This window comes from Eutrigla gurnardus (assembly GCF_963514095.1).
Source record: "Eutrigla gurnardus genome assembly, chromosome: 7".
In the NCBI taxonomy this organism is placed as follows: Eukaryota; Metazoa; Chordata; class Actinopteri; order Perciformes; family Triglidae; genus Eutrigla; species Eutrigla gurnardus.
Window position 1 is genome coordinate 22,526,381 of NC_139921.1, and position 26,944 is coordinate 22,553,324.

Genomic DNA, 26,944 nt, shown 5'->3' on the forward strand with positions numbered 1-26,944 from the left:
CGTTGCAATTGTACGTTAAGAACTCCGCCCACTTGTCTCCCGTACGTGAGTAAAACGTTCGCCCCACGTGAGACATCACCGCTGAGTGACGCACATCAGCAACACAGCACGGCGCTGCTAACGCTAAAGCTAAAGCCAAAGCCAGCGGCGGGCGGTGTGTCGTAGATCGCCGTTTGACACCGTACCTGTGGTGAAATTAGTCCTGGACCGCGTAGAAGACCGCGCCACCATTTTATCGTATTTGTCTGGGATGTATGGATGGATAGTTGACGGCATATCGTCGCTGTTTGAGCCCGTTGCGGGGCAGAAGCCCACCGAGTGGCCCGGGAAAGGTAACGTCGGCGAGGAGGTCCCCACGCGACCTGGCGTGGAAGCGGGAGCACAGCGGCAGGAGAACCACAGCAGAGCAGCCAAACGGAACTACCAGAGGTCCGTTAAACACCATTTATGTGCTCCGTCAGGGGCTTCGTGATAGCTGTTGGTATAACAGTTGATCCCCTTGGCTATTTAATGACAAAGCTACTAACGTTCATAGAAATGATAACGAAGGGGGTTCAGCTAAGTCATCTAAGTTCAGTCAGCTAGCCTAACGTCAGCCAACTAACTATGGCTGGTTCCAACAACCAGCAACATGAAACAGTGATGTGGCAGTCACTTAAATATCCATATAAAACACTTATTTAACAATATTTGACATTAAGTGGTTAAAATGGTTGTTTGAAGGCACCAACCGCCGCCCCTCCTCATGTGCCCACTCTTTAATGCAGTCTAATGTCAGTCCTGCGATACATTCATGGTGCTTATAATATTTAGATTGTGTTGAATTGTCAAATTTATATTATATATTTATTTCAGACAACTGCAGCCACATAAATGACCAGGAAGTTGAATAAACAGCTCTCTCAACCCAAAGTGACCATCATAACCTTCATAATAATAGGAGAGCTGTTGTATTAGACTGGCACAGGTGTCCCCAATTGTGCCATACATTATTGTTAAGCTGTTATGATGTCAGGGATGTTGTGATATTTGATATTGTTACTATCACTCATCTCCATCTCTGTTTTTTTACCATTGCAGCGTTGATGTCGCAGATGCTGTTTACCAGAGTGACCAGGTTGAGGTGAAAAGACGGAAGCGAGGTCTGTTTAAGAAGCAGAAAACCTTTACTGTAATTCCAATTTTCCAAATCAAATGAAGGTGGTTTTGTAATTTGTGGCGTCCTGTGTGTCAGATGTAGTCATCAGCTTTGTGAAGAAGACCGTGGCTGGGGTAGCAGGTCTGCTCAGGCTGAGGAACCCGCTGACGACCAGGTGTGAGAAGCCCAGGCGCTATGAAGCGGTGCAGGTTTGTGCTCCAACTCCCTCCGTTACTCATGCATTTGTGATCAGAGTCTATGTGACGGTTATGCTGGATGCTTAAAAGCATTTTTATCCTGCAGACTTTGGACAAGTATATCAGAGGCCTGTATTATGAAGCAGGATTTGGGGTTAGTGTTGACGCTCAGATTTAACCCTGGGTTTTCAGCCCTATGATGTTGGCTCACTTCTTACCAGGTTACATCGCTATGGTAACTTAGACGTCACACCTAACCTCAGGAGCAGGTTATGTTCCAGATAAGAGATGGACTCGTATATAAACATAGCTTACTGACCCATCGGGGCTCTGTGAGGTAATATTACACGGATACGGAAAAGCAGCACAGTTTAATCTGCCAGATGCAGGGAGGACAGCTGTCCCATCTAGGGCACATTATCTAACTCGGCTTGGATACGTGTGTATTCAGTTCAATTAATGTTGCTTAGATGTATTCTTATGGTGTGTTTTTCAACATTACATATACTATTGTAGACTTAGATTACAGGGATGTGTAGGATTGTTTCTGACTCATGTCCAGAGCATTGTAAAATCCCAAATTACTTGACAAAACGATGAATCATTTCCAAAATTCTCAAAATGCTTTTTGTCGAGCTACATTTTTCTGCTTCTATACATATTTCTTGGTGTTTAGACTATCAAAAACAATGTGTCGCTGAGCTAATGAAGTAACGGTGCAGCTGATATCCACCGATGTAGGACCGCTTAGCGTGATCGCTATCGTTCCGGTTAGTCAAGCTGAATTTGCTTCGTAATACAGGCTCCTGGAACAGGAACTAAACACAACTTAAGGCCGATTTTTCTGGTGTGGCATTTGTGAATTATAATCTCCATCTTTAATTACTTTGCATTTCCTGTTTGGATCCAGCCTGTTACTTTGATGGGGATAGATGAGCTCCACACCTCGTGGCCGAGCACTACTGAATGGAGAATGAGTAAGTGAGAACAGCTGTTTACGGTCTGTTTACTTTGCTCATGTCACTTTGTTTCATCCACACTTTCTACCGAGTGCTGCTCTCCTCCTTATCCTCATTGTAGTTTGGCTGATTTTGTTGTTTCTCCGAAGGTAAACCAGGAGGTGGAGTAAATGAGAGAAGTGGGAAGAATCCCTTTCAGAGTTCCTCGCCTCCTTTAATGAGGAAATGCAGGCAAGTCACGCTCCAGTTCTGTTCACCCACCCAGTTTGCTGTAAATATACCCACAGGGCGGTATAACAAGCAGTATCTCAAGTATTTGAAAGTACTCCTTTTGCTAACTTGCATAACCTTTTTGACCGCAGCGTGCCAGGTCTGTCTGCAGGACTCCCTGACCGGGGGAAGGACAGGGACAGGAGAGGCTCGCTGCAGCTGCTGCCCTCCAGAAGTGCTCTGAGGGTTGGAACCAATAACCCTGATCCAACCTGTAATGGCTTTGGACACAACCGCTGCTACAAGCCCAGTCTTACAGTGGAAGAAGTAAAAACAACGTGTTTTTAGCTTAATTGGTTGGGTTTATATAAGGATATTTTATAATCTTAAGACATTTGTACAATTTGGAAGTCTTAAATATCCCAGCCGATACTAGATTTTAGACATTTAACCAAGTTGTACTCTGATGGAATACCGTATATTATGCAAAAAGCTAACGGCTGGATTTATCTATTTAGCTCTACTTGAATTATAAACAAAGTAGAAACGGATGTCCAGAAGCTTTCCCCCGTTATTTGAGTAGAGGTCTAAGGAGTAAAACTCACTCACACGATTTCTGTTTTATTAAGTTTAGACTTTAAACCAGTTATCCTCATTCACTGCTTTCAGCGTTCAGAGCAATTATTGTAGGTTGAAGTTGAATTGACCACTAATCATGTTTTCTCTCTTAAGGCCATAAAGCAGAACAATAAGGAGCACTACCGGCGCTTGCTGGAGATGGTATCGGTGAAATATAGCAAAAGCCAACCACTACCTTTCAACCAAACAAAACCACAAGAGTGAGTATAACCTCCCGTTATATGTGAATTATTTATACATTTCATCAAGGTCTATGTAACGATAAACCGTAGAAAATGAGCTACTCTGACATCCTTTTCTCCTTTTCCTCCCAGTGAGTCGCATTCACAGGTTGATCACAAAACTGCTGCTTCAGGAAAAGCCTGTGAACCGGTACCCAGGAAGACGGGACACATGGGTTAGACGTCTTATTCACCTTTTAGAAGAAACTCATCTGTAAATGTTTTGGTTTGTGATGCTCAACTGTCACTTGTGTTTTTTTGCACAGCTGCCCCAAGTGTGTTTACATGGAGAAATGCATCTGCAACCAAGGAAAGGTTAGTGTAGTGTTTCATATATACATATAAATAATGTGCGTCTCATGTTTATTCTCATACACTTTATATATGCTTATTTGAATGCTCTATTTGATTCATCTCCAGGTGGAGTGGCTTGTCTTTTAGTAAGACATTCAGTGGAGTCTTTGAGGACACACAGCCTGTTAGATGCACAAAGGTAGGCATTTCTGACTCTTTCATTACATAGCAAAGGACCCATTCAATTCTAATTATGGACGGGAATGTATTATAGCTGTTATGTTATGTTGCAGCAGAAACAGGCAGCAGATTTGGATCTTTCTACAGAAGTTGCTACTCGCCTAAATCTAGTGGACAGAGACACCCCCGCTGTCGGTCTCCCTGACACACATTCTGCACATACACGGCACAGCGATGAGGACATACCCAGACTGACCAAGGTAAGATGGTGAGGCGTTAGGTGCCGTCACCGTTGACGAAAGCGTGTATACAATTCAGTTTATTTGATGCGTTTGTGTGTAGGAAATGGCGGTGGAGGTGACGTGTGCTCTGGCTCAGAGCGATCCCAACCTTGTCCTCAGTGCCGCTTTCAAACTACGCATCACACAGAGAGACCTGGCCACCCTGCAGGAAGGCGGCTGGCTCAACGATGAGGTGCGCACTGAGAGCATGAAGACTGTGATTGTAGAATCATAACCTTTTTCTTTTTCTTGCTCATTGATCTCCCCTCTGATTAAAAAGTAAAATCAAAATGATTGACTGAGATGCATGTTTTTAATGCCTAGCTGTTGTTACAGAATGATGGACATAGCTGTTGATCGATAGACGGAGAGACACGGTTTCTACGCTCCTCCCCCGGTTGATTTTAGTGAATCCTTTTATAAATTTAAAATGATAGCTAGCGCTCTCTTAGTGCTACATTGTTATGTGGGTGCTCAGCTCAATAAATGGAGGTGTATGTCTTTGGTTTTTCATTTTCCGCTCAATGGGAGGACTCGACTGTCAGTCGATGGGCGGTGAAATCAGGCTCCTTAGATCTTATTCTGGGTCACCCCCTAGAATGGATAGTGGTGACTGTACATATTAACATCTATAAGTCTTGAAATCATATTTAAGAACTATTTTTAACATGTTTTATATTGTGCCTCCTCTGTTTTGTCCACCAAGGTGATTAACTTCTACCTTTCCCTGGTCATGGAGCGGTGCTCCAGTGAGGCAGCAGGATTCAAAATCTACTCGTTCAGCACCTTCTTCTTCCCGAAGCTGCGAGGGGGAGGAGGCGGCCAGGCTGGAGGACACGGTGCTGTGAAGCGCTGGACCAAGGCGGTCGACCTTTTCCTCTATGACCTCATCCTGGTCCCGCTGCACCTGGGCGTCCACTGGGCAATGGCTGTGAGTCAGAACCAGTGACAACAATGTGTTTGTTGACACGTCACATTGCTTCCTTTTTTTGGTTGCCGATTCTTGACGGTGCCTTGAGTGCTTGAGCAGTTTTTGCCAAGAATAGGGCAAACTTTTTAGATAAATCATGAATTATTGCATATTTCCTTTTTTGTTCAGTTTCAACAAATGTATTTTAACCGTTTTCTTCCCTCTCTGATTCCAGGTGATTGATTTTAGGTCAAAGACGGTCAAGTCATATGACTCAATGGGCCAGAGACATGATGACATCTGTAGTCTTTTACTGTGAGTCTTCAAGCTTTATATTTTAAATGCCTTTTCCATACATCACCCTATATTCTTGCACAATTCATGATATCAATATGATATCTTTTCCAGACTCTACCTTAAAGAGGAGCACAAAACAAAGAAAGGCAGGGAGCTTGACAGCCCCAAATGGACTGTTGGAAGCCTGAGAGCCACTGTAAGTCAAACTGAGATGTATTACTCATCACAGATGTTATATTTTATAAATTTACTGTGAGATTAATATTTTGTACACTGCTTGTGCCTCTATAGGAGGTTCCCCAGCAGAAAAATGGCAGCGACTGTGGTGTTTTTGTCTGCAAATATGCCGACTATATCGCAAAAGGAAGGCCTCTCACCTTTAAACAGGTATACACTTTATGTTCACCTGATATAGCAATACTTTTCATATAAACACAAAGTAACATGTGCCTCTTTGTTTACAGTGCCACATGCCTCTCTTCAGGAAATTAATGATTTGGGAAATCCTCCATCAGAAACTGCTATAAAGGATCGCCCACAATCTCAACGAAACCTTTTCTCAATGGGAGCAACGTTTGTGTACAGACACTACATGGTGAAGAAAATAAAATGAATGGGCCAAAGAAGTGGCTGAACTGACTGAAATCTAACCCAGGGCAGGTGTTCTGGAGAGATGATACACTAGTCTTAAAAGGTGATTATGTCCCTTCTTCTGTCAGGGACGTATTTACACTTTGTAATCTCTGAGTTGTAATTGGAGACATTATCGGGATGGAGGAAGATTTGGCACTACTGACTGAAAGGCTTCTTTTTTTTTTCTTTCTTTCTTTTAATTGACATTGGATTGTTGTTTGTTTTTTTTGTTTGAAGTTCTGCCTGAAGTGCCTTCAGCCCTCTGACACTGATCTCAACTTAAAGCATGCTTTTGTATATTTTGGGAAATTACTTGGTCACTTACAACTCAAAAGCCTGACTCAGAATTAGCTGAATTAGCTTGTTGCAGTGATATTGTAGTGTCTCCCCCCTAGCAAGTATGATGAACGGTGTGGACGGCAACTTCCTGCAATGCTATTTAATATTTAAACTTAATCTCTCTGTTGAGAAAGTGAAAAATCGAAATCTGTTCTTTTGGTCCCCTTTTCAGGCAATATGCATGGTTGAGAACTTGTAGTATGTTTGTGTTGGCTGTTATTTATGACTTGACTGGAAAAGAAAGTGTGTTTGGAGTGTTTGTATAGTTTGTTTTTCCTCCACGTATGGAGCATTATTTGTTGTTCTCCCACATGTAACATAAGGCACTGTTAGGTCTGTGAATCTATTCCATGAGCAGATTGCAAGAGGCAATTTAGGGCTTTTACATTCACTTACAGTATATAGTATACTGCATAGCAAACCTACTGTGCATACATGCATGTTTGAGTTCATGCTTTGAAATGTGATTATAATTTGTTTCCCTCCCTGTAATAAAGTACGCAATTTTTTAAAGTGGAGTTTGATATATTAAATGAGTGCTACTATGCTTCAACTGGGGCTGGATGGTGTGCTGAAATCTATATTTTTTCCAAATGTATACAATCTTGGTGAGTGAGAGCAGGCACGCAACCAGTACAAATTGTGGTTTGAATTTGGTTATTAAAATTAATAATTGATTGAGAATCATTAAATCAGGACAATAAAGCTGCAGTAAAAGGTGCTCCTTTTGTATTTCATGTGTTGTGACTGCCTGATATATGCGGAAAGCCTATTTCTAAATATTTTGTGTGGAAAATTAATGTTTTTTTTTTTAAATATACAGGGGGAACATTCAACCGATTGTTATTATTATTATTATTATTAACTATTTTACACTCTTTATTTGACTTTAAAATCTCTGCTTTTCGTTCAAATGTTGTATGTGAGCGACGTTTACTACTTTTATTTTGGCAGACAAACCAGAACAGGAAACGATCGGTACAGGCCGTTTGTGATGCCTTCAAGTGCTAGTCGGAAGATCCTGAAATTGGGATTACGAGAATTTCATGGTCAAGTGATTTGTTGTAGGAATTAATTGAAATAAATTGTAGACGTAAGGTTTGCTGTTCCCTACGTATAAGGAAAATGCTTTTTGATTCTAATATGATAAAAAAAAAATAACATCATGTTGCAGAATGAACGAACGTCAGCAATTTCCGAGTCGGCATCTCGTATTTACCATAATTCCGATACCACACGAAGGCAGCATTACATCGTGAGCTTTGCTAATGCTAACGCTAGCTAGTGCGGTTCAAACCTGTGCTGTGCGGTAAATTCGGCGGGCGATTAAGTTAAAGTTACCGTGTGCCACGTTATTTTAACAACCTGCTGTTTTGTAACGATAACATGAGCGACAACGAGAAAGATTTTAGGGAGCAGGTGAGTTTTGGTCATAAGTTAAGATAACGATTTGAAAAAACATCTTGCTAGCTTAGATGCCAGCTGCGTTTGTAGCTCGGCTAATGGCAACGCATTACGAAAATTGGCCTCAAACCTACAAATGTTCTATATAATATTTAAATAACGTTATCTAGAAGATCATTTTACTGATTTTTAAATGTTTAAACGATAGGCGTAACGTCACAGCGTATGGCCTACAAAGCAACTTTATCGCTCGTGTGCTACTTAACGTTAACTGTTGAAATCGGTGAACATTAAATAATGGCTACCAGTCAATCTTTAATGTGCTTATTCAGCTTTGTAGCCGAACATAGTAATTTAACACCGAACAAGACCATGCCAAGCTAACACAGACGTATTCAGCTCAAGTTATTGTATGTTGTTTCCTGGGTTTGCTGTTTTTTTGTTTTTTGGGTTCTTTCAGAAACCAACATGCCTTATCACCCTTGTTTGTTCTTTGTTAAGGTTGAGTTTGGAAGAAAGAAAAAAGGCGGAAGACGTATCAGATGTGAAGTTGTTATTGTTTGGCGCTGATGGGGTTGATGCATGCTAATGTGTTGGATGCTGAAAAGAAGCGATCAAGATCTGTCCCCACTACTAGTGTTGTAATGGCAGATGGTAAATGGGGGAAGAGGAGGAAAAAGAAGTCATAATGTCAAACTGAAGAAAGAAGAAATGAAGGGTTGTTTTGAAGTAATGAAGTTAAAGAAGTTGTGAAGTTAAGCTCAGAAGTTTACCAGGGTATGAGTAATTTCCTAACAGCCTGCTTTGCTACTCTATTTCATCCTGTTTCTTTCTCTTAAGCATGCACATTATTTTTTTTTATCTATAAGATACATCACTGGTCAATCCCTCTCAATCTTTTAGGTTAACTTTACTTTTTGTGCGGTCTGTCTTTCAGCTAAATTACTTCATATCTCATTTAAATATATATAGCAATGTATGACCTCTTATAATCAAATTCCTAAATGTGTAGTGTCAAACCTGTTAAATGCCAGAATGTGCTGAAGTCTTTCTGAAGGGGGCATGTAGAGGGCAACGCTGTCAACCCCTGGCCCTTTTTTGACACATACATGGCTTTGGGTTGTTTTTTTATATACGTCTGTTCTGTCCAGGACTCGCGGCCTGTCTCGAGGAGTGCGTCCCCTCTGGGCTCAGCAAAATCTGCCAGCCGCTCACCAGCACGCTCAAAAGAGGGCTCCCGCCGCTCTAGGTCCAGATCCAGATCTCGATCCAGGTCCAAATCCAGGTGAGATGGGTTTTGTTTGTATCTGCACACGTGCAAGTGGTGTTTACAAAGTTAAGTTGTAGCATGTTTGGCTCTAAAACTACATTTTTGACGCTTCTGAAGTACATGACATGCTCAGGGTTAAGTTCATGTCCATCTCCAGGTCCCGTTCTCATCGAAGCTCACGCAGGCATCACTCCCGCTCTCGATCTCGCTCCCACCGACGGCGTTCCAGGAGCCGATCTCGTAGCTGGGAGTACCGCCGGCATAGGAGCCATAGCCGTTCCCCCATGTCAAATCGTCGCAGGCACATTGGCAACAGGGTATGTAGTGCTTCCTCATCAAGTTTGTGAATTAGATCTTTTAAAGAGGGGGTTACGTGTTAAATACTAAATAAACTTTAGTTTAAACTCATTAGTGTTTTTTTTTTGTGTGTGTCTCGATTTAACTCATTAAATGTTAAGTTCATTATTTGTACAAGATCATGTGTAAAAATCCTTTAAGGTGTCTAGTCTTGAGGAATTTCAACCAAACCTCGGAAACCCAGGTGGTCACAATATTTTTATGCTCTTCCCTTTACTCACACAGGCCAACCCAGACCCCAACCACTGTCTGGGTGTATTTGGACTGAGTCTGTACACCACGGAGAGGGACCTGAGGGAGGTTTTCTCTAAATATGGCTCTTTGAGTGGCGTCAACATTGTGTACGACCAGCAGTCCCGTCGTTCAAGAGGCTTTGCCTTTGTCTACTTTGAAAGCTTTGAGGACTCCAAGGAGGTATGGAGAATTACACAGGGATGACATTGTTCAATACTGACTCATTACCACTCATTACAGAGTAGATCAAATTAAAAGTCTTAAACGTGTTGTGCATTTTAGGCCAAGGAGCGTGCTAACGGGATGGAGCTTGATGGGCGCAGGATCCGAGTGGATTTCTCCATCACAAAACGAGCCCATACACCCACCCCTGGAATCTACATGGGACGTCCCACGTAGTGAGTGTTTCTTAACCAGGCAGCTTTGTTATTATGTGTGAGTGTTTGTCACTAATGTGTATTCTTTGTGTTTTCTCAGTGGTGGTGGTGGTGGCGGCGGAGGCGGTAGCAGCAGTGGTGGTGGCAGTAGCGGTGGCGGCGGTGGTGGTGGTGGTAGTAGTAGCGGTGGTGGTGGCGGCGGCGGCGGTTCATCGCGGCGTGCCTCCAGGGACTACGACAGGGGCTACGACAGAGGCTATGAGAGAAGTTATGATCGTGACTATGATCGCTATGACGACAGAGAGTATAGATCATACAGGTAAGTGATTTCTCCAATAGCCTATTTGTTGCATTACTTTGTTGATTTATTTTATGGTTAATTAAGGTCAATGTAAGCACTCTTTTGGTTTTTAACTGGTATTTAAAAATCAAGAGTAAGTATGGCTGAAATTAAGTTGCCCAAGTGTCTTGTCAAATTGAGCTTTTTTGTTCTTCCCCCTACAGACGCAAATCTCCATCGCCTTACTATAGCAGAGGCTACCGCTCACGGTCCCGCTCACGGTCCTACTCGCCACGTATGTTGAAACAGCTTTTCTATCATTAGACCACAGGGATTCGAATATTGACATCCTTACATTTAATATGAAATTCAGATATGTATGTTACCTTCAGACACACAAACAAATCTAAAATATGCTTGTATGCTTTTTTTTGATGCAAATCGAACCTGGCAGTTAATCTCTTGCCCTGTTGTTTTTTCACAGGTCACTACTGAGCCGTTAAAGAGTCAACAACAGTTTCAGTGTTATTGTTCAGATACTCGTCTTTTTATCCTTTTTGCACCAGATATTGTGATAGGAATTCTGGATTTGTTCATATATTGAAGGTTTAAAAAAAAAAAATGGTCCTTAAGAAGCAGTCTGTCTGAGCACCATAATGTCAGTGGTGAAGTTGTTGTTACCAAATTAGTAGGCAGAATCATAGGGGGGGAAAAGAACCCAACATCCCAGGAAATAGGTTGAAAGTGGAAATAAGCAATGCTTTGGATCTGCACCAAAAAGTTATCACATGCCTATCTTTTGAGCTCATTTTAGGTATCCTTGTAACGGCTAACAAACAGGAATCAAACACATAACTTGTTTGGCAGTGGTAAGTTATAGAAGGGCTGACGTGCTTATGCTTGGCTCAACAGATTTGTTTTTATACAAGCAGGATTTTCTGTATTTCATTATGCTGTTCGTATGTAGTTGATTTCTTTAACTGTCAAGATCCCAGTTTGCATTTATTTAATGTTTTAAATACCACATTTCTTTTTAATTTTGTGTTCTTGTGGTGGAAAGTTCTTTTCTGGGGGGTGTTGTACATAAACAATAAAAAATCTTTGGTGCGTTGCTCTGTTCCTTTAGTAACAGTATGTAATAAACTGTAATGCCCACATTTGCCCTGTGGTTTGAGAGGCGGGAATGCTGCATGAATTGTACCATGAAGTCCTATTAAACATTTTTGATTTAATTGGTGATTTTTATTTCTTGACAGAAATAAAAATAAAAAAATCACTGTTTGGTCATTATGCTCCCAGATTTGACATCAGTGATCTTCCATAATGAAGCACTCTTGTGTCACAGTTATATTTTTGATCATGGTTAATTGAAGTTTTACACAGAATTGAGGATTTTTACATCGTATGAAATGTATATTCAGTCTAGCATGTATAAATCAAACAATACCGGTACATTACCTGAAAATTAGAATAGTTTGGGAGTAGAAACACTACAAAAATCACCCATGCTTTCTGTTTTGGCTACAGTTGGGGCAGTTTTTGTGTTAATTTTAGTAACAGACTTCTGCTTGTACATTTGTCTGTACAAGTACTCTCGCGTACGCGGGTCCTCGAACGCATCTTCACCACGGAAATACAGGCCGTAAAGTAAACTGCGAAGATCGCCGATTATTCACAAATGCTGTAGTCTAAGAAGACTATAATTCAAACAACATGCGACACAATATAAACCCTCAATATAAAATATGTAAAATAAACTACCTAAAAACGTAAATACATTCGGTCGGTTGGCTAGCACACGTCTGTTCTAGCTCCTTCTCTGACCAACCACAGGTCCCTCCCGTCAAAACACTTCCGGTTTACCCTGCAGTTTGCCTTTCCCACCGGAGCGGCTGGTGTGAGCAGACACCGGAGGAGTGAATACCACGTACACCATAGGCTAAAAAAAGACATTAAGGTACCAAAGGAGCGATTTTCTCAGCCAAGTCGCCATTGGACTGTCGTTAATGCATGTAAAATGCAGATATTAGTATCGTTCAGTCGGATATTCTAGCTAACAGCTAGCCATGAGGGGTCTCGGTTAACCAGTAGCTAACATTAGCACGCTGTGTTTGAATGAGCATATGACTGGAGCTGCCTTTTTCATGTTACAGTTGAGCTAGTTCAACGGGATGGAGTTACTTGGCGATACATGCCCAAACCTAACTTTTAGAACTTTGAGGCGTTGCTACGTTACAAATGAGCCTGGCTTTGGTGACATGCGGTAGCTAACTTGTTACTTGTTGTTGTGTTAACTCTCGCAGATGCCCCCCAAAAAGACAGAAGCCCCCAAACAGGCTCCATTAATTGGACGATTTGGAACCTCTCTGAAAATTGGAATCGTGGGATTACCTAATGTTGGGTATGTACAAAAAATGTTTTTTTTAACGTCATTGATTGAACAAATCCATCACTCACGGTTAATTATTCCACTTCTGTTGACACACTCCTGACTGTCCACTGCAGGAAATCCACCTTTTTCAATGTGCTGACCAAGAGCCAAGCCGCTGCAGAGAACTTCCCATTCTGCACAATTGACCCAAATGAGAGCAGGGTACCTGTTCCCGATGAGCGCTTTGATTTCCTGTGCCAATACCACAAACCACTAAGGTGTGTCCTCACAGCTGATTTGTAATTTGTCTAGCATCGGTGGTTTACTGTCTCATTAACAATCCCTTCTTCATCTGGCTGTTTTCTTTAACTCTTTAGTAAGGTTCCAGCTTTTCTCAACGTTGTGGACATCGCTGGTCTGGTGAAGGGAGCTCACTCGGGACAGGGACTCGGAAACGCCTTTCTCTCCCACATCAGTGCCTGTGACGGCATCTTCCACATGACCCGTGAGTTGTCAATGCTAGTGCCTGCAGCTGCTGTGTAGTATCAACTGAGTAACGTGGACAGGTGTTAGGAGGGCAACTTAAGACCATCACTACACATTTAAAGAGGAGCAGGACTTATTTAAAGGATTCACTCATGTTAGGCCCAGACAAGATGATGCCTAACTATCAAGTATCGAAAGCTAAATGTCTGGTCAAACTCATAATTTGGCTGGTTTATTATCAGATGCTGATAGATCCTGGTTTAAATACTATACTATTTTGACCATTTTAGACTATTTTAATTACGCTGGCTGTGTTACAAAAACTAATAGAGGGCTCAGGTTGGAAAAAGAATATTAGAGCTGGATGATTTAAAAACAATATAGATATAATTTAGGTTCAACTTGGGTACACAACTTCAATTATGAGTCTTAGAGATCAACAAATTTAAACCAGGTATCACAAGCAAACCGGGCCTAATAATGACTATTTCTAACAGGCTGACTTCAGCTGACGATGCTTGTGTTTTTAGGTGCGTTTGATGATGAGGATATCATCCATGTGGAGGGTAACGTTGACCCAGTGAGGGACATTGAGATCATCCACGAGGAGCTGCGACTAAAGGATGAGGAAATGATGGCTCCAGTCCTTGACAAACTGGAGAAAACCGCCGTCAGAGGAAGTGACAAAAAACTCAAGCCGGAATATGTAAGTATATGTATGTGTTTGCACTATGCATTGTCGTGTTGTCCTGTTTCATGCATTGCTTTTGGGGGACATAAGAGGTTATTGTCTGTGACTGGTCTGCAGAATTCATACAATCTGCTGCTTCTTCCTGCAGGATATCATGTTGAAAGTAAAGAACTGGATAGTGGAGGAAAAGAAACACATCCGATTTTACCATGACTGGAACGAAAAAGAGGTAATGGTGTATGTGTGTTAGTGTGTGCCTGATTGTGTGTTATACTTATGTGTCTATGTGGTGTAATATTCCTAAAAAATGTGTGATTGGTTTAATTTTTCTCTCAGTGAAACCTGCGTGATTTTGTGAGCTGAGTGAGTTTTTGAGAACCGTTTCATAATTTGTACCTTTTTTAAATCCTCTCCGCAGATTGAGGTGTTGAATAAATACCTGTTCCTGACATCCAAGCCCATGATCTACCTGGTTAATCTCTCGGAGAAAGATTACATCAGAAAAAAGAACAAGTGGTAGGTTTGCTTTCAAATACCCAGTGAACACATTTGCATATAACAAACATTTAGTATGCAGCTCTAACATTCAGAATAACTCGCCCTGCTGCCTGTTCTTTTTCTTCTCAGGTTGGTAAAAATTAAGGAGTGGGTAGACGCTCATGACCCCGGTGCTCTGGTTATTCCTTTGAGTGGAGGCTTTGAGTCTAAACTGCTGGACATGGAGGAGGAGGAGAGGACAAAGTACTGCGAAGAAATGAAGACGCAGAGGTAAGACGTAAACTCAGTGTAGCAGGAATATCGTAAATCGGGTCGAGAAATTATTTAACTGCCACTTAGGGACGCAACTAAGAATGATTATGTTTGTTAATTAATCCCTGAATTATCATTGAGCCTATACAATGTCATAATAGTGAAAAATACACCAAAATGCTATTAAACATGTCATTTATTACTACCGTGTTTTTCCTGCTCAAGTCAACGTGTCTGCAGTGCAAATGGCCTTGATTCCGCTTGTGCTGATTGATTAAATAAGACCGCATCATCGTGTGTTTCTGTTTGTAGATACAATAACAGAGTAGCTGAACTGTATTTGTTCCGATAAATCACAGATTTGAGACTTTTCTCATTAATTGTGTCTTTCTAAATACACACGTTTGCTTAAACTGCTCCATCATGGCTTTTCTATGCGCTTCTAGCGTTCTGACCAAAATGATCAAGACCGGCTATGCAGCACTTCAGCTGGAATACTTCTTCACAGCGGGACCAGATGAGGTGCGAGCGTGGACCGTCAGGGTAAGTGCTGTGATATGGAAACCCTTTCTTTGAATCATTATTACCCTTTTTTCCACCTCCAAATTAAGTGTTGATTTCAAAATCCTCTCGATTTGTTGTTTGAAAGTGTAATTTACGGTTGATTTATTTAAAGCAAATTAAATGGTCTGTAAACATTTTCAAAGAAATGTATTAACTTATCACAAATAGTAAGTTCCTCGTGGTCAAATGGGGATATTACATATTTATGATTAGTCATGATCCAAATGAATCCGTTAATGTGTCATAATGTTTTCTTTCTCTGACTAATTGACTTTGGTAAATTGATATATTTTCCATTTTATATGTTTTATTTTTTTTTGTGGGGTTTTGCACCAACAGAAAGGTACCAAGGCTCCTCAAGCTGCAGGAAAGATCCACACTGACTTTGAGAAAGGCTTCATCATGGCGGAGGTGATGAAGTACATTGACTTCAAAGAGGAGGGCAGTGAAAATGCAGCCAAGGTGTGTGTTTTTTCTTCTTATAGAGCCTTATTATAAGCTTGAAAGGTACTGTTGAGTTTCTGCCAATAACATGGTTGTCTTTCTGAGAAACGTACTGGAATACAATTTGAGTTTGTCTCCCTTTTTACAGGCCGCTGGAAAATACAGGCAACTGGGCAGGAACTACGTGGTGGAGGACGGCGACATCATCTTTTTCAAATTCAACACACCCAATGCACCTAAAAAGAAACCATGAGGCCACACAGTCACCGGAGGGAGAACTCGGAATACTTTTATGTTGGGCCCCAAAGAGCTACACTGTCAGCTGTTTTTCATACTTCTCTTTTGAATTCGGAGGATCGGCTCGTGGCCTGGTTGGCCAGAGGCATTTAGTCAACTGGCCTCCCAGGTCTGAATCTAGTGGAATTATTCTATGTAATAACATTTCTATACAAGCATAGCATACATTCCTAGCTATAATATTTTGAAATGCCACCTACTACACCAGTCAAACATTTTTGAAAACATTATATTCTAGCTTCCATTGTCTAAACAAAGATGTATAATTGAACTGTAGCAGAACACGAAGTGCATATTGTTTCTAAATGATGCTGGTACTGTCCGTGTGTTTCTGTTATGCATCTGATAATCGGAGGGCGTCTTCTTTTGGAGACACTTTTTGATAATTTAAACCCAATACCCAAGGAGACTTAGAGAAGTACGTTTATGTTTAATCCATCTTTAAGACTATCTTTGATTCCTTTTGAGTAATAACGACTGATTTAATTGCAGAGTCTTGCAACCTAATAACACATTCACAATGAATACATAATCCCCAGCCTATTTATGCTTTAAAAATACAGTGTCTATAAAGGTTTGACTGGTGCTCTGTTAACTATAAAGAAAAAAATGAAAGCCGTCACTCAGTGTGGCACTTCAGGGCAGTATTGTGTATTCTGAGGGTAAAGAAAAAATGTTATTTTAGAAAGAGAAAAGCAGGCGTCCCTGACCATGCAGGATGAGACACCTGATTGGGGAAAGTTGTTGTACACGCTGCTTTTATTGACTTTGTTTTTGGCTGGAAAAAAAAGACGACATTCTCATTTTATTTGCACCTTGTGTTGCGAGATAACGCTTCGTGGTGAACCAGCTACCACAGTGCTCTGAGGATCATCTGGATTGTACAGCTTCATAATGCCTCTTGTTTCATGCCACTGCTTCCACAGCGTGAATGTCTTTTATTTTCAAAATCACTCAACAATCCCCTCATTAAACATCTTGTGGATGATGGAAAATCCTATGAATTTAAGGGGGCCAGATTATAATAGATGTCATCCCCATCAATATGCATGTGTCAATAAAAGGAGACAAACGTGTCATCGCTTTGTGTGTTTCAATTTATTTCTCCTGTTAGCCTAAAGTCACAAAATATGGGAATGAATAGACATTATAATAAGCTGTTTTTTTAGTGTTATATCGAATAACAAGTTGCCTTTAATGATGTATTAAAATGCTTAAAGTACATGATAGAATGGAATCACAAAAGCAATGTTTAAAGGGCATTATACTTGTATCTACTATTGTCTGCCTTTTTAAAACAATCTCGCTACAAAATCCACTCATTCTGGAGCCTTCGATCGCATCAGCAGATGGAGTTGTCATGCAAACGTAGAGATTCAGATTTCTGGGCTTTTTTTCTTCTTCACTTTCTTCAATCTTAAAAATTGCATTCCTGGTTGATTAAAAAAATTCAATTTGAATGTCAATGAAATTGTGCTTTGAGGAGCAGGAGTGTATTTGTTGATGATTGTTTTGTAGTTAAACCACATTCCTGCTTCATACAGGCAGGAATGTAATCATCATGTGGACGTTTTTTCTTTCTTTTTTTAAACAAGTAATTTACTTTTTGAAACCCTTCAAAAGGGAAAATGTTTTTTTATTGTGGATAAAAATAATGACCGGTTTCCTCTGCTTTGATTATCTATAAAGTTATGTTTGTTAATATTCCAGTTTCATGTGAGAAAACTTAATCCATTGAAAAAAGTGTGTGATAATGATAAAATAAAAAAAGATGTAGTACAAGAAAGTGAACTTTCATCATTTAAAATGCACGTTAATCTGTGTTATTTTGATTACTTATACGACAAGTTAAATACAAATAACACGTGCAACCAGTTACAAGTTATTATAAGGCTGTAATGAACTTTGATATAAGCAGTAATGGACGCCAGATGACAATTTACACTGACATAAAAGTTAAAAACCGAATCTCCTCGCGCGTCTATTGCATGTTTTTGTGTCACGTCGAAAACAGAAAACGCACTGCATTAAAACAACGACCAAATTGTAGATTATATAACTATATTTTTTTTACATCAAAACAATTAAATATATAGTACGACTTCGACACAAACGCCGCTGTTAAACAAGAATCTCTGCTGGGAATTCAACAACTACATTCCATCTCTTCACTCGCTGAGCAACAAACAGGAAACACACGTCCACTAAAAATGTTACCGACAGCCCGCTTAGCCTATCGCGCGCGACGAGCTCCTCGCTTAGCCAATCAGCTTAGAGAAGAAGGGCGGGACGTCCTGTAATGTGATGCAAATTCGACGGTCAAGCCTGTTAGTCCCACCTTTTTGTGTTTCCCGCACCGTCAATCAAAATAGAAAAAAATCGACCCGAATTCACCGATCAACACTAGCCCGCCTTTGATAAAATAATCATGTTTGGAGTTTAGTTTATCAGATAATCCTCCCGGTTACTACCACTCACGCTATGACTGGTACGTAAACATTTACCGCATCGACGCGTGCAACTAATCGGTGAGTTTGTGCAACACACAGCGAAGCGAGCTGCGTCTTTTTATCTTTTGCTCTGCTGCTAACTAGCCAGATATGGTTAGCTAACTGAGCTAGCTGGCTAGCCGCGGAGTTGACAAAGTAAACAGTCGAACTGGGCCGATATTGCCACAGAATCTGCGCTGGAAAGTTGGATTTCGCAGTCTGCCCCTTTTGGAGTGGAGAGTGGGGATGCTTTGCGGGGTTTTCTGGCAGGCAGGAGTTGAAGATTACAGAGTTTTGCTGAGTTCCCCTCTCTCCCCGCTAGCGCCAGAGAGCAGCCTCTGAAACAAGGAGAAATGGCGTCCGCGGACGTGGACAGCAGTCAAAGCGAGTTTCTGCAACCCGGCGGCGCAGCGGAAACACAGGTATCCGACATTTTCTAGCTCGTTTTTCTCTCTCGCTTTCGATTGTTGGTTGTATTTTTGAGAGCATGAAGTTCACACGTTTTAAAATTTTGATGGCATGGGGTGAAAGCCGTACACTTCCTGTGTTCCCCTCAATAACGGCCACCCACTTTACCCCTGTAAAACCCGCCCATAGTGGGTAGGACACTGAAGTCAGTCACTTGGGTCGGCTCGCTGGAAGATAGCCGGTGTACCTAAGCCTGGGAGGATGCCGGGTGTGATAACATTGCGGGGATAGCGTCCATAATCAACACAGTAGCGTTCAATTGTGTTGTAATAGCCACCCATCCCCCACACGCGGCACTCGATCATTTCTGAGCCTGTTATCTTCACTGTTCGCGGTCGCTTCGAGGTTGTGGCTGCTGTATCGTCTCCATCAGCACAAAAACTACACGATCCCCATCCTGTCGACGATTTACTCTTTGATTTAGCAGCACAATCTCTAAATCCAACACTTAATTTCCAGACAATAGCCAGGCTGGTTTCCATTCCCCTCTGTGATCTAATCGAAAACTGAGATGAATCTCGTTTTTTGTCTTAATCTGAGTGTTATTTTTTACTTCCAGACGACAGATATGTCGGCCATTCAGCTGACGGGTTCAGACCGATGGGAGGTGTTGACTCCTGTCTCCACTGGGAAGGAAGACCAGGGAATTGTTCACATTCCAAACTCGGGGATTGTCACGTCCAACGGGCAGTACGTGCTTCCCATTGGGAGTCTCCCCAATCAGCCCATTTATGTTACAGCATCTGGGAATGAGGCTGCAGCCAATGGAGTGTCAGGCATTCAGTATCAGGTAAAACGATACAGAAAGCTGGTTAACATACAGTAAGGTGTTCTTGTTTTTGACAACGATCTTGCTCAAAACCGTCCTTCCGTCCGCCAGGTCATTCCCCAAATCCAAAACGCAGATGGGACCCTCACAGGATTCACACAGGGATTGGATGATGGAACGGGGCACATCCAGCTCCTTCACGACGGCGGCCATGGCAGCATTGGAATCAGCTGTGCTACGACAGCGACCACAGATCTCCTGACGCAGGCGGGGCATGTACAGTCCATCCAAGGCGTCTCGCTGGGTGGGGGGTCAGCGTACACTGGCTCCGTAGGGCTTCCCGGCAACATAACATTTGTCCCTATAAACAGTGTAGATCTGGAGTCTCTAGGGCTGACTGGAGCGCACACGGTCCCCATTGCAACCGGGGTAACGGCTGAAGGTCAGCTGATCATGGGAGGCCAGACGCTGGACAATCATGGCCAGGACGCTGATGTCAAGCAGTCGCTGGTAACGGTGAGCGCTGCCCACCAAGAACTATACGTGCCAACCACCTCTTCCTCCTCCAACCCATCCCATCTTCCGGAGACCATCGACGGCACCGGGGTCCTGACACAAGCAACCGCCGTGTCTGCAGGCGTGTCCGACCCCTCCTCAGAGAATTATAACTCCCACAACCACCTGCAGCAAATCCAGGTCAGTTACGTCTGTAACACCACGTCAGTGTAAGGCCTGTATGCTTTTAAGGAAGGAGTTCCCAGCCCTGGGTCAGGCCGGTCCCAACATATATCAGATGGATTACAATCATTTAAAATATGAGAAGTAAAATATGCATTTCTATTACCCAAAATTAATTATATTTCTTAATAGGATGCTTTCACGTTCAGCTCTTTTTGGGTCTAAAAATATGAGGAGGAAATTATTCTTTGTTCCACATTAAGGCGGTGATAGAGATGAATGGGGCTTGATGGAATCATAACCAATTTAATTGGGACAAATAGGATGTTTTATAAACTATCGTTGATATTATCTTCAAAGTAAGGTATCAGAAAAGCGACACCAAACCCATACAGTTTTGGTGTCGGTATTAATCTCAAAATTTCAAATTACACCGGAGTAGTACACATTGATGGTTTGTTTTTCTCCATTGGGCATGTTTATACTCTATATATTTTGTGAGACTATGCTGGACGGACCTCAGACCATATAGGGGGTCCAGGCCATGCTCCACCACAATAAAATATTTTACATTTGAAAGTTAAATGCTACAATCTGGAACACTTTGAGATCACAATTAAGCTTTATGAAGAGCATTGGGCTTTTGTAAACTATTTTGTGCGCTTGTTCTAGCATTGGTGGAAATGTACCCAAGTTCATTTAGGCGACTCAAGTACTGTGCTTGAGTACTTGTACTTACTTGAGTATTTCCATTTTATGTAACTTTATTCTTCTCCACTACATCTCAGAGGGAGATGTTGTACATTTATTTGACAATATGCGCTACTAGTTAGGCTATCTTGCCATACAAAATATAAATCAACTGATAAACTATGATATGTTATGATATAATGCCCTTTTTAGCATTCAAAGTAGTTAAAATGTGCTATTATATATATTTTTTTGGTACATAATGAAACAAATTAGTCGTTTGCAAGCTGCCACAGTCTAGGTAATTACTGGGAAACACTGTCAGATGTGAGCTTGTGAATGCAACCAGCTCTCAAGGGTCAGAGCTCTCCATCCCGAGAGTCATCAGCCACAAATTAAGTCTAAACCCATGGGAAATGCTGCAGCAATTTATTAACAAGATTAAGGCTTATTTTCCATCCTACTGTTGAACCAGGACCTCCTACATAGAACTGTGGCATAATTATTGCCTACTCAACTCTGCAGGTCTCATCCTCTAACGCCACCACTATCTCGCAGCCCCTCCTGCAGCTGTCTGGGGACAGTCATGGCCAACTGGCCCAGGTGTCCCAGGGTCAGGACCTGAATGCAGGTGGTCAGACTCTCCAGAGTGTGCAGCTGGTCAACCCAGGGACCTTCCTCATCCAGGCCCAAACTGTCACCGCTACGGGACAGATCCAGTGGCAGACCTTCCAGGTAACCTATAAGGACTCTTCCTCGTGTTTTAAAGCCTACAGAAGTTTCTTCTTACTGTAAGCAGCACGTTGTGTTTTAGTTTTGGGAAGGATGTTGGATTACTAATACGTATCCCATCCATTTCTCTGTAGGTTCAGGGCGTCCAGTCACTCCAGGGGCTCCAGTTGCCCCAGGGACAGGGACAGGCCCAGCAGCTGACCTTAGCCCCGGTCCATACCCTCCCTCTGGGCCAGACAGGCCAGGTCAGCCTGCCCAACCTCCAGACAGTCACAGTGAACTCTATATCACAAACTGGGATTCAGTACACGCAGGCGGAGGACGCAAACAGTCCAGTTGGTACGGGACACATTCACACTCTGTACATACTCACACAGAATTCTTTATTTTGAATGGAAAATCTTAGATTTCATGCATAACGAGACCCTAAATCTGCATCTTCTTCCCCCCGATTCAGGCATCCAGATAAAGGAAGAACCAGACTCTGAGGAATGGCAGCTGAGCGGAGACTCCACGCTGAACCCCAGCGATCTGAACAACCTGCGCGTTCAGATCGGAGACGAGGACATGGAGATGCAAGGCGGGGAGGGCAAGAGGCTCCGCAGAGTAGCCTGCACCTGCCCCAACTGTAAAGAGTCTGGAGGAAGGTGGGCATGTGGAGAAACACCCACATCACAGATGCACACATACCAGGAAGTGTTGGTGTTCAGCTCACCATTAGAAAAGATAGAAAATGAACTCAGAAAAACAGAATGATGCCCCCAAACTTTATTAAACGTTATCATAACAGTAATAAAAATCTATTACAACCCTATTTTGCAGGTTTTTCAGCGATAGTCGAGTTTACTACAACCATAAAATCAATTTTAGAGACACCTTTCGGTGATACAACCAGATGTTGTTAATTGGAGCAGCTGCACCAACACTTGATGTCTCAAAGCCTCAAATCTGCTTCTCTTTTATTGCTTTAGAAGTTGTGTTTATCTGAAAATGATCTGTTGTAACCGGCTTCACATTTTTGTATTGAAGTGGTTCAAGTGTTTCTGTTCATGTGGGAGAGTGTGATCCAAATTTGCATGCAAAAACATTCATGCAAATACAAAATGCAATTCTTTTTTGCTCATCCTTTTATGAGCACAGTGATGATATATTATTATTCATGTATTATTTAGGATTTATTTCATTGTTGTCTTTTATTAAGCAGCATGTGTCTTTAAATTTAATATTTTCAACGTCTGCATTCATTTATTTCACAGTATTGTTGTTTTTGACTCATTTCGTATCCCCCCCACATTCTCACAGAGGTTCGGGCATGGGGAAAAAGAAGCAGCATATCTGCCACATTGCCGGCTGTGCGAAGGTTTACGGGAAGACGTCTCATCTGCGAGCTCACCTGCGCTGGCACAGCGGAGAGAGGCCGTTCGTCTGCAACTGGATGTTCTGTGGGAAGAGGTTCACCAGGAGCGACGAGCTGCAAAGACACCGGAGGACACACACAGGTGAGGCGATGCTCAAATCACCATGTTGAAAGAGTGAAAACAGCCTCGTATCTGGCTGGACTGTGTGTGGTCAGTGTGCTTAACTGCAGACGAGCTACACTTCTCAACCTCAACGATTGTCTTGTTCAACACCGTCTCTACAACCTGCAGCCTGTCAGTCAGTCACCAGGGCAACGCTGTTGATAGCGTTCCTGTCTTTGTTATTGTAGCGCTAGCATCACTGCTGTGCTAGCACCGCTGTACGCCATACCCTGATATTTCCCTGGTAACAGTCTGCAATTTATGAATTCTGGTTTCATACTAAGGTGTCAGACTTACTAATAAATGTCAGTGTTGTAGTGACTAAATATCATGTTGGTGAGGACTATTGGACGCTATTAAAAATGCTAAGCCAGCCAAGACTGGTGTCGCAGAAAACAGCTGAGTAAACAACACCAGTTATCTCCAGCTACAACATATCCAACGAGCCAATTTATCACTTAGAGTTTTGCTGTCTATTAGTGGTGAAGTTAGATTGTTTAGATGCTGGCTGCAGGTGTGCTAACGTTAGCTAACGCTAGCTAGGGCTGCTGTGCTAAAGGTAGCTACAGTTGCTTTCAGGCTCTGATCAACGGTGCCGTCTTTAGATCCACCGTATTCTGTTTGTTCTAGACGTCTTGACTTCTCCAGCTTTGTCCGTGAGTCTTGAATGCAACTGTTTCTGCTGCTCTGGCGACTGTGAACGCAGCTTCATGAGCAACGTCCCTTGGTGATGTCATAGGTCTACATCACTTGACTGACCAATGGTTGCAATTTGATCACTCACTCACGTTATAGGGCTGGTCCTCTGGTCCAGACAAAAACTGCTGCATTGCTGTTTTCCCCAATGCAAATTTCAATGTTAACAATGAGACTGACTTCTTGCAGGGACCTGGGGAGACATTGCCACTCCTTTAATACTGCCCAGGAATCTTTGAGCGTGAAGCACTTTTTCTGTATTCTGGTGATTTTTATGCAACAATTTATGCTGGAAATGTTTATATTTATTTATTTATATATTCGCGACCCACTTTAAAAATGACAAACCATCCTGACCCAACGCACTTTGTTTCCTCACAGGAGAGAAGAAGTTCGTGTGCACGGAGTGCTCCAAGAGGTTCATGCGGAGCGACCACCTGGCCAAGCACATAAAGACTCACCAGAATAAAAAAGGCATGGTTCCCTCCTCCACATCTCCGCCCACCACTGACGCCGTCATCACCGCCGACGGAACCACTCTCATCCTCCAGACGGCCGCCCACGACCTCCTAGCCAATCAGGAGATCCCCTTGCAGCTGGTCACCGTGGCGTCCGGTGAGGTTATGGAATGAGGGGCTGAATGTGGTGGGGTTTTTTTTTTTTTTTTTTTTTGAGAACTGGCCTATCACAGGGACCTCTTGGGCTTTTCTCTTTCCCCTCTTACCTTTTTTTTTTTGTTTGTTTTTTTACATATGAATATATACATAAATATATATGACAAATATATATATTTTAAGAGTTATCATGACTTTATGTTTGTTTTTTGCAGTCTTTTTATGGACGGGCAAAAAAAAGAAACATTAAAATGTGGTTGCTATTTACACACATAAACACGTCACACACACACACACACACCAAAACATGCATTAACACTCAACACGCGACATGAATACTCAACACGATGAAATGCCTTATTTTGTATCATACTCTTGTATAAAATGCTGGAGGTGCATGTGTTTTTTAAGCTTTGCAGATGATGTAACTGTAACAGATAAATGTGTTTGTGAAATGAGATGATGAGGAGGCTTTTCTGAAAGAGAGAAAAGGAAGTCGTGAACCTCTCTGGGATGATTTGGATTTTTCGTCTCTGGAACGATCTGACTAAACCCAAGTGGTGTGTTTGAAGCAGCGTTGCGTCTATGCTGAACTGTTGCACTGCTGTCATGAATTAGAGCTTTTGTTTTTAAAGAAATGGTTCAACATTTCGGGGGAAAATCCTCATTTGCTTTTATGCAGAGAGTTGGAAGACGAGATTGACAGCACTCATGGTAGATAAGAAGCTACTGGTTAGTTTCGCTTAGGACTGGAAATCAGGGAAACAACTAGCCTGGCTGTCCAACGGTAGCAAAATCTCTCTCAAGCATCTCTAAAGCTCATTATTTTCACACATCTTGTTTGTTTAATCTATACAAAAGCCAAATTGTAAAATCCCATTGTTTAATGGCAGATTATGGACCAGATTATGACTCCAGGAACTAAGTGTTTCCAGCCAGGGAATAGTTAAGCAAATTGTCCCATTTAGGCAACATATTTTTGTACAGATAAAACAAACAAGATACACCGTGTGAACTAATGAGAATTATCGATGCTGGTCGGCGGATTCTGTCACATTTGGACAGCCAGACGAGCTGTTTCCAATCGTAATGCTAGGCTATGGTAACCAGCTGCTGGCAGCGTCTTCATATGTAAAGACAGCCATGTGAGTGCTATCAATCTTCACATCGAGCTCTTGGCAAGAAAGCAAATAAGCGTTTTCCCAAAATGTCAAACCTTTCCTTTTTAATAAACCAACAAGGCGGTGACACTGATGTCATAGTGTAGTATGTGCTGCTTCAAGCAGAGCAGGAGTTTCAGCAAGCAGTCAGAGCAGGACGACAGTGCCACCGTTAACAGGAAGTTGGTGTTTTCCGTGTCCGAGTAGAGGAAATACATGCAAGCCGCTCCGAGTGAGTGGCAACTTCTTCCAGCATCTGGTCAGTCTGAACAGAATGTCTCATCTGTCCTCACGAGCACACCGTCCGCTGTGCTTGTCCACATAAAACAATCTTTTATTTTTCTTTCCTTTTTAATATTTTTGTTGTAAATTCACATTGTATTTCAGTTGTCTTGTGTCTCTTCGCCGATGTGCGCGGCGTCTAAATTGAAGCCACGTGAGTGCGATCGTAGAAGGTTTTCATTGCCATCGTCGGCCGCACGCGGATGCAGGGAGGAGGACATTGTTGCCATGTCGAGAAAAAACAGATGCAACAAATCAGAAAGCCCCTAATGGTGTGTTTGTCATCAAACATTCCAGTTTGGAAACCAGATGATGTGGGATTAGTTTTGCAATAACTGCTCTGTTGGTAATTCTGGCCAAATGTCACGCAAGTCAAAAGAAAAGCAATCATGCCATTGTTTGTTGTTTTTATTTTATTTTAATTAATGTAATCCCTTCCTCAGTTTGTCATGTTTGTAGCATTCATTTACATGTATATTATCTTATTTTCACATTGTTTATAGAAGCCATTACTTAGTTAACGGAATTTGTTGTATCAAAACCTTATTTTAAGTGATTTTTTTTTTTTTTTTAAAGAATTGGTGTAAAAATTGAATGTTACCTTTTTGTAAAACCTTTTTTCAAATGGATCACAATAAAAGTCTGAAACCTTCCATCAATGGGTTTTGTGGGCGTCGAGGGCAGCATTGAGATACCTTACACATACTGTAGAAGAATGAAATGAATCTATTCCACACCCTGAGGGTTGCCCCGGTGCCGGTATCAAACTGCAAACTGACTTTTTATATAATGACATGTCGTAGTATAATTTTGTGAAAAAATTGACTGTTTCACAACTTTTCTGAATTTTGTCGACTGACTTTTTTTCTAAATTTCGACATGTCATAGTATGACTTTGGGGAATATTACATTTTTACAACTTTATGAATTTTGTTTTAACTTTTTTCGCAAAATTGCTACATGATATAGTATGACTTTTTGCGAAAAATGTGACATTTGCTTTTTATCACTGTTTTGGACTTA

General features: G+C 41.8%; 4 protein-coding genes across 5 annotated transcripts; all 4 read left to right on the forward strand.

Annotated features, from left to right (window-relative positions):
- Positions 1-88: 88 nt before the first annotated feature.
- senp2 (SUMO specific peptidase 2) lies at positions 89-7,014 on the forward strand. Of its 2 annotated transcripts, none has more exons than XM_084013767.1 (17): positions 89-429; positions 1,081-1,142; positions 1,235-1,347; positions 2,246-2,312; positions 2,444-2,525; positions 2,657-2,831; positions 3,237-3,343; positions 3,458-3,540; positions 3,631-3,679; positions 3,785-3,857; positions 3,955-4,098; positions 4,181-4,312; positions 4,826-5,050; positions 5,265-5,344; positions 5,438-5,522; positions 5,618-5,713; positions 5,791-7,014. In XM_084013767.1, the coding sequence occupies exons 1-17, from the start codon at positions 251-253 to the stop codon at positions 5,851-5,853; spliced, it is 1,815 nt and encodes a 604-aa protein (XP_083869893.1). In that variant the 5' UTR covers positions 89-250; the 3' UTR covers positions 5,854-7,014. The 2 variants fall into 2 exon arrangements, with proteins under 2 accessions (XP_083869893.1, XP_083869892.1); XM_084013766.1 differs by having other exon boundaries at positions 90-429; positions 3,952-4,098.
- Positions 7,015-7,560: 546 nt separating this feature from the next.
- LOC311016528 (transformer-2 protein homolog beta-like) lies at positions 7,561-11,452 on the forward strand. Its single transcript, XM_084014268.1, has 8 exons — positions 7,561-7,717; positions 8,854-8,987; positions 9,130-9,289; positions 9,555-9,743; positions 9,846-9,961; positions 10,041-10,259; positions 10,445-10,515; positions 10,705-11,452. The coding sequence occupies exons 1-8, from the start codon at positions 7,685-7,687 to the stop codon at positions 10,713-10,715; spliced, it is 933 nt and encodes a 310-aa protein (XP_083870394.1). The 5' UTR covers positions 7,561-7,684; the 3' UTR covers positions 10,716-11,452.
- A 630-nt stretch (positions 11,453-12,082) lies between these two features.
- On the forward strand, positions 12,083-16,902 carry ola1 (Obg-like ATPase 1). The gene is made up of 11 exons (XM_084014242.1): positions 12,083-12,177; positions 12,524-12,621; positions 12,726-12,869; positions 12,969-13,096; positions 13,608-13,783; positions 13,917-13,997; positions 14,187-14,284; positions 14,396-14,536; positions 14,965-15,061; positions 15,422-15,544; positions 15,675-16,902. The coding sequence occupies exons 2-11, from the start codon at positions 12,524-12,526 to the stop codon at positions 15,777-15,779; spliced, it is 1,191 nt and encodes a 396-aa protein (XP_083870368.1). The 5' UTR covers positions 12,083-12,177; the 3' UTR covers positions 15,780-16,902.
- Positions 16,903-18,048: 1,146 nt separating this feature from the next.
- LOC311015509 (transcription factor Sp3-like) lies at positions 18,049-26,574 on the forward strand. Its single transcript, XM_084012792.1, has 9 exons — positions 18,049-18,315; positions 18,641-18,734; positions 19,340-19,570; positions 19,661-20,245; positions 21,443-21,652; positions 21,784-21,988; positions 22,107-22,296; positions 22,952-23,148; positions 24,247-26,574. The coding sequence occupies exons 1-9, from the start codon at positions 18,305-18,307 to the stop codon at positions 24,495-24,497; spliced, it is 1,974 nt and encodes a 657-aa protein (XP_083868918.1). The 5' UTR covers positions 18,049-18,304; the 3' UTR covers positions 24,498-26,574.
- The last annotated feature ends 370 nt before the right edge of the window (positions 26,575-26,944 follow it).

Excerpts from the sequence above, each read along its gene's own strand:
- LOC311015509 (XM_084012792.1), top strand. Across the intron at positions 20,246-21,442 it reads ACCACCTGCAGCAAATCCAG|GTCTCATCCTCTAACGCCAC; the intron begins GTCAGTTACGTC and ends TCAACTCTGCAG. Across the intron at positions 21,653-21,783 it reads TCCAGTGGCAGACCTTCCAG|GTTCAGGGCGTCCAGTCACT; the intron begins GTAACCTATAAG and ends ATTTCTCTGTAG.
- ola1 (XM_084014242.1), top strand. The coding sequence starts at position 12,524 with ATGCCCCCCAAAAAGACAGAAGCCCCCAAACAGGCTCCATTAATTGGA. Across the intron at positions 14,285-14,395 it reads ATCAGAAAAAAGAACAAGTG|GTTGGTAAAAATTAAGGAGT; the intron begins GTAGGTTTGCTT and ends TTTTCTTCTCAG. Across the intron at positions 15,062-15,421 it reads TGCGAGCGTGGACCGTCAGG|AAAGGTACCAAGGCTCCTCA; the intron begins GTAAGTGCTGTG and ends TTGCACCAACAG.
- LOC311016528 (XM_084014268.1), top strand. The coding sequence starts at position 7,685 with ATGAGCGACAACGAGAAAGATTTTAGGGAGCAG. Across the intron at positions 7,718-8,853 it reads AGAAAGATTTTAGGGAGCAG|GACTCGCGGCCTGTCTCGAG; the intron begins GTGAGTTTTGGT and ends TGTTCTGTCCAG. Across the intron at positions 9,290-9,554 it reads GCAGGCACATTGGCAACAGG|GCCAACCCAGACCCCAACCA; the intron begins GTATGTAGTGCT and ends TTACTCACACAG.
- senp2 (XM_084013766.1), top strand. The coding sequence starts at position 251 with ATGTATGGATGGATAGTTGACGGCATATCGTCGCTGTTTGAGCCCGTT. Across the intron at positions 3,541-3,630 it reads CAGGAAGACGGGACACATGG|CTGCCCCAAGTGTGTTTACA; the intron begins GTTAGACGTCTT and ends TTTTTTGCACAG. Across the intron at positions 4,313-4,825 it reads GCGGCTGGCTCAACGATGAG|GTGATTAACTTCTACCTTTC; the intron begins GTGCGCACTGAG and ends TTGTCCACCAAG.